Source organism: Nicotiana attenuata, unplaced genomic scaffold (genome assembly GCF_001879085.1).
Source record: "Nicotiana attenuata strain UT unplaced genomic scaffold, NIATTr2, whole genome shotgun sequence".
Lineage (NCBI taxonomy): Eukaryota > Viridiplantae > Streptophyta > Magnoliopsida > Solanales > Solanaceae > Nicotiana > Nicotiana attenuata.
The window spans coordinates 88,952-95,434 of NW_017671862.1; the positions used below are offsets into that span (position 1 = coordinate 88,952).

Genomic DNA, 6,483 nt, shown 5'->3' on the forward strand with positions numbered 1-6,483 from the left:
CTTCAACATATCGATCCTTGAAGTGTACGGCTTTGCGTAGGTAAAGAAGGACTTGGAAGCAACTTCATATTTGTTTTTTATAGTCCCTTCAATGAACTCCTTTAGTTGATTGATTGGAATCATCCCTTTCGAAGAGACTGGATTTCCTTAGTGGATGCAACTTGTCGTGGGGGAGGATCAATCTCTTGAACTTCTGGGAGTTTGCTAGGTGCATGGGTGGATTCTTCTTCCATCAAGATTCGCACCCTGTCTGTTAGCTTTTCAATTCTAGCATCTTGATTTTGCATGCACTTGGTCAAGCCAGCGATTGCTTCCGTCAAGTTTGCCAACTGCTCTTCCACAAATGAAGTGTTTGTCACCATGTCTTGCATGATTGTTATAGATGATGGGAAGTAGCATAGATTAACACACAGATAGATTCTCGAACGGATCACGCTATGTGGTGTAAGTGGGGAAGACCCATCACTTGACATATCATCATCTTTCTTCACAATAGAGTTCTTCTATCCTGAAAGGTCAAGCAGAGCTAGAGTTTTCTTGATCTTTTCAGCAATGTTGCTTCCTCCTTCGGGTACGTTCGTAGAGGATCGTGCTCTTTTTGAGGATGAAGATCTCAAAACAGGGATTGATGTGGACGGCACTTGGAGTGCTTATTATCCTAAATAGCTTGCTTTGTTCCTCGTAACTGGTCCAAAGCTTCCAAAGGTAACATCGAGGATGCTTTCCACATCAGCAAAGAACCTCGAGTTAGCAGCCTTGGTAGAAGTTGATCTGGAGTTGATTTTCTTTGAAGCCATTTTGATGCTCTTGAACATTGGTGATTGAAAAGTTGAGATGAGAGGTAGATATTGACCCACTAGGCATGCTAGAATTTGTAGACAATAAATTGCATTGAGAAAATAAAATCAAGACCGAAAAATATTGCAACGATCGTAATATTTGATTTCAAATAATATGAGTGTACAATCTCTATGAATCATACGATTCTTCTTTTCAATAGTAAATAAATTCAAGAGCCTTTGAGATGATCTTGAATCTATATTTTTTGTCACGAACAATAATCTTGAATTCAACTAGCACGAACTTTGATTTGAACTCGTACTCCTTGAATATTGATTTGTTCTTCGTTCTTGAGCTTGAACTTGAATTCTTGAACTTGAATATTGCTTGAAGCTTGAAACTTGTGGAGGAATTTGTAGTGTTTGATCCACGAGCTCTTTCTTGCTTCTTGTTATAACTTCTGGTGTCCTCTATGGGTTATGAAGACCCCTATTTATAGTTGTAGAAGGGAAGAGTTATGATAAGAACCAATCAAATTGAAGTGTGACAAGGCCGCATTTGATTGGCCAGAACATGTCACTTGAACGCGTGGCGTGTTTTATTGGCCTTTTAATGTGACTTTGCATGCCTTGTCACTTTGACACGTGGCATGATCCTATTGGATCTTCAGTTTGACTTCGCGTGCCATGTCATTTGACACGTGGCACCAAACTGGGCCTCTAGGAAGATGATATCTTGGGCCTAATGAAGTGGGCTCATCACTTGTAGTCCAACTAAAGGGGCTAGCCCAATGTGTTAAGACATATTTATTTAATTCATATATATTTGATTTATATAATTAATTCAATTATATTAGCACATAATATTTATTTGGATTCAAAAATATATTTAATTTGAGACTAAATCTAAATTTCTTATGGATTTAAATTCAATACAATTTTAATTGTCTACAGGGGTCATCGTCCAGGCCGAGAGTCCTGACCAAGGCGTTGACTTCCTGAAACTACTTTTGCCAAAGTAGGGAGCACACGAGCCGAGGGTCTCGTTGCTGAGAATTTTCCTAGTCATGCTAAGATATGATACATGAGCACTGAGAACCCATGGATTGGGCCTATTCGATCAGGTTGGAATCCAACCCGTGCCGATCACACGATGACTGAGAAAGAAATAAGTCAGGATAGTTGGAACTCCCGAAGCATAAAGTGAAGTATTTTTTTAGATAAGAAAGAAAAAGAAAAGAATTTATTTTAGAATATTCATACACTGCTGCTATGCAATTATTTTAGAATTGTAGAAGCTTTATGTTATTCATGCATTTAGAATCTTTGTTTCTAATGTATATTTTATTAAATTTTTGTTCCCTGCTTTAGTAGGGGGCCGTTTAGACTCATTGAGTACATTGGATGGTACTGACATTTTTTTTTGGGAACCTGCATTGGTCTTGGTACAATGTAGGAACCGATTTTGCAGGCGAGCGAGCTACATGTTAGGACTTCCCTCACTTCCAGTGCTATTGGTGAGCTCCACTTTTGTTCATGGAGTATTCCTTTGAGTCATCATTATTTTAGCTATTTCTTTATTTACTTGGAGAACTAGCCAGGAAATCCCATGTCTTGAGCAGTGCGTCAGTATCAGTAGAGGCTTCATAGACACTGTTGGTGGGTTAAGATTCAGATATTTTTGATAATAACTTTTCAGTGTTTCAGTAGTTACCACGAATAAGGTTTTGGAGTTAGTTTATTATAGATATTCAAATTAATTAAAAGTATTTGATTAAAGTATTGCCTTGTTGCATATAAAGTTTGAAGGGATAATTGATAAGGGCAAATGGTTCGCTCGGTCAAATTTAGCGATCGGGTGTCGGTCACGGCTTGTTCAAAAAATGGGTCGTGACAGCTAACATGTGAATGGTAACTAACTTAACAACTTTAAGGAGTATTTGATTGTTGTAGTATGACATATTTGTGTTGTAGAGGGAGTAAGTTCACTTGGACTGACAAAAGGAAGAAACAAACTAACCTAATCCTTGAAAGATTAAATCGATGTCTTGCCAACTAATATTGGATGGCGCTTATCAGAAGCTAATATAACTCTTCTAACAAGAAGCTCCTCCGATCATTGCCCCATGCTGCTTACTCAAAGAGTAAAATACCAAGGGAACATAATATATAGGATTGAATCTTGGCAAGGGAAGCCTAATATGACTACATCAATCAAGATTTTTACTACCGAAGTATCTAGATTGATTGAAAATTCTCACTCGCAATTCTTGGAAGGAAATAACAATCATCAATAAGATTTTCTTTCCTTTGTTTATTGAATATTTAATTTTGATTTCTTTTTACTCTTTTATATTTGGAAAAGTAAAGTAAAATTGGTTATTAGAAACCTAATTTATTCTAATATTAACTTCGACCTAAAAAACTATATTTTGATTAAACTTCTATGTGGTTAAATCCCCTAATCTTTAAAAAATTTATTAATGAAACTTGGCAAGGGAAACCTGATATGATATGATATGACTACAACAATCAAGATTTTTTACTACTGAAGTATCTAGATTGAATCATGTTAGGTTGAAGATTAACCAGTTATGGCGGAAAGAGAAGAAGAAAACTTTAGCTAGGGTGATGAGAGAGAGAGAGAGAGAGAGAGGGGAGAAATGAGTCGGTCTGAAATGAAGAACATACCTATGTATTTTTATTATCTATCTTGCTATTTACATAATATGTGTGTATATATATGTACAACAATAAAATATGTAAAGAATATAAATAAAACCAAAAATACAATTGGGCCGGGTATCCTCTATTGCTACTGGGCTGGGCCCTTTCCTTTAACTGAAATGGCTGAGTCCATATCTGGTTAACACCCCCTCAAACTGGAGGGTGAAAACATACCAAGCTTGCCAAAAATGCTGTGATGAAGCTGCCCACATAGAGCCTTGGTCATAATATCAGCTAGTTGGTTAGCACTGGAAACAAAATATAAAGAGATAAGCCCGGGATTCAAACACTCACGAACATAATGGCAATCAATCTCAATGTGCTTCGTACGCTCATGGAAAACTAAATTTTTGGCAATATGAAGGGCAGTCTAACTATCACAATGGACTGGGACATGAGTGCAAATAGTAAAACCAAGATCCCCAAGTAGTCTGACCAGCCATGAGATTTCAGCAGCCACTTTCCTTAGGGCCCTGTATTCAGCTTCAGCGGAAGACAGAGAAATGGTGGGTTGTTTCTTACTTTTCCAAGAGATTGAGCTCCCACCAAGTGTCACATAAAACCCAGTAATTGATTTGCGAGAGATACCACCAGAATCCCAATCAGAATCAGAATAGGCCACAAGGTACAAGTCAGAAGAGTTGGAGAGAAGCACACCCTGAGAAGGACGAGCTAACAAATATCTGAGAACATGCAGTCCAACCATCATGTGAGGAACATGAGGTTTCTGAAAAAACTGGCTCAAATGTTGGACTGAAAAAGAGATATTTGGTCTAGTGTGCTGCAGGAAATTGAACTTGCCAATGAGGCTCCTGTACAGACTAGGATCAGGGAGAAGATCACCCATGTCTAGGGTCAACGTAACAAAAGGATCCAAAGGAGTCACAACAGAAGAAAAATAATTGCAGTTGAACTCAGCAAGGAGATCATTAGTATATTTATGTTGACTCATGATATAACCCTGGGAGGGGGGGGGGGGGGTCTTGGAGATTTCCAAACCTAAGAAATAGTGGACTGAACCCAAATCCTTGATCTTGAACTGATCATCCAAAAAGGACTTCAGGGATTTTATTTCAGTAAGATCATCTCCAGCCAATAAGATATCATCAACATAGACAGTCAATAATACCAAAGAGCCAGAGGAGGATTTGGTGAAGAGAGTAATCATTGAGACTGGAAATGTAGCCTCTTGAGAGCAAAGCCTCAGATAGTTTTGAAAACCACTGCCCGGAGGCTTGCTATAACGACCCGGCCAATCGTTTTGTGAATTATAGTCCCGTTTCTCCCATTTCTGCTTCCTTATATTTTCCTCAACTATATTTCATCGTATCGTGTTGGTTGGTTCGGGTCCGGAGTGGTTTCGGTGCGGAATGAGACACTTAGTTTCCTATTTAGAAGCTAAAGATGGAAAAGTCAACCGGATGTTGACTTATGAGTAAACGATCTCCGATTTGGATTTTTGTGGTCCGGTTAGCTCCGTTATGTGATTTTGCACTTGGGAGTGCGTCCGGAATGTGATTTGGAGGTCCGAGATAGAATTAGGCTTGAATTGGCGAAATTAAAAAATTTGCGATTTTGGTCGGCAGTGGAAAATTTGATATCGGGGTCGGAATGGAATTCCGTAAGTTGGAGTAGGTTTGTATTATTATTTGGGACGTGTGTGCAAAATTTCAAGTCGTTCGGAGGTGATTTAGTCTGTTTCCGCGTCGTTCGGGGAATTTGGCAGTTTAGAAGTTCTTAAGCTTGAATCCGAGGGTGATTTGGTGTTTTGATCTTGTTTTGAGTGTTCCGAAGGTTCGACTAAGTCCGTATGTTGATATGTTACTTGTTGGTATTTTTTGTTGAGGTCCCGGGGGCCTCGGGATGAATTAGGAATGTTAACGGAGAGTTGGGAAGTGGAATAAGGCAGCTGAAGCTGCTGCTTCTGATGTTTTCGCACCTACGGAGTGGGAAACGCAGGTGCGATGATCGCAGATGCGGAAGGTGAACCGCAGATGCGGAATCTTGGAGAGATGAGGCAGGAGCCGCAGGTGCGGATAGTGGAGCGCACCTGCGAGACCGCAGGTGTAGTGTTGTGACCGCAGAAGCGATTTTTGAAGGGTTAAGTAGGAACCGCACCTGTGATGGATTTCCCGCAGGTGCAGCATCGCAGATGCGACTATTGGACCGCAGATGCGGAAGTTCTGGGCAGAAAGTATAAATTGTGGACTTTGCGAATTTTGGGTCATTCTTCACCATTTTTATCTGGTTTTTGAGCTTTTGGGAGCAATTTGAAGAGGTATTCAAGGGGGTTTTCATTGAGGTAAATAATTTGAGCCCTAATACTCGTGTTTATGGTAATTTCCCATTGTTTTATCATGTAGTTAGTGCATATTAGGGGTGAAAATGAGGGGTTAGGGCTTAGAATTTTGGAGAGTTTGATTGAGGATTTGAGGGGTCAAATGGAGTCGGATTTTGATAATCTTGTAAGTGTGGACTCGTGAGTGAAAGGGCTTTCTAGTTATGTGATTTTTGTCGGATTCCGAGACGTGGGCCCGGGGGCCGGGTTTGAGAGGATTTCGGGATTTGCGCCTAATTTGATAGTTTTTCTTGTGGAATTCCTTCCATTAGCGCATATTTATGGTATTGTTCTGGTTGTGAATAGATTCGGAGAGATTGTAGGCTGAGTCGAGGGGCAAGAGCATCGCGGAATAGAGATTTGACCGATTTGAGGTAAGTAACGATTGTAAATTTAGTCTTGAGGGTATGAAACCCCGGATTTTGTATCTTTTTACTATTTTGAGATGATGCACATTCTAGGTGACGGGCGTATGGGCATGCACCGTTGGGGGATTGTGACTTGGTTCGTCCCGTAGCAGCTATAAAGTTGCGTATTTGGTTGAAACTATATGTTACTTATGTGTTTTAGAAAGAGTTCCTGTAAATAGGGCTGAATGGCATATTTGGGCCTTGTGCCAGATCTGTTTGGACCCTTGGG

At 39.8% G+C, this 6,483-nt stretch overlaps 1 protein-coding gene across 1 annotated transcript; it reads right to left on the reverse strand.

Annotated features, from left to right (window-relative positions):
- Positions 1-3,876: 3,876 nt before the first annotated feature.
- On the reverse strand, positions 3,877-4,674 carry LOC109210598 (uncharacterized mitochondrial protein AtMg00810-like). The gene has a single exon (XM_019374040.1). The coding sequence runs from the start codon at positions 4,672-4,674 to the stop codon at positions 3,877-3,879; it is 798 nt and encodes a 265-aa protein (XP_019229585.1).
- Between the last annotated feature and the right edge of the window lie 1,809 nt (positions 4,675-6,483).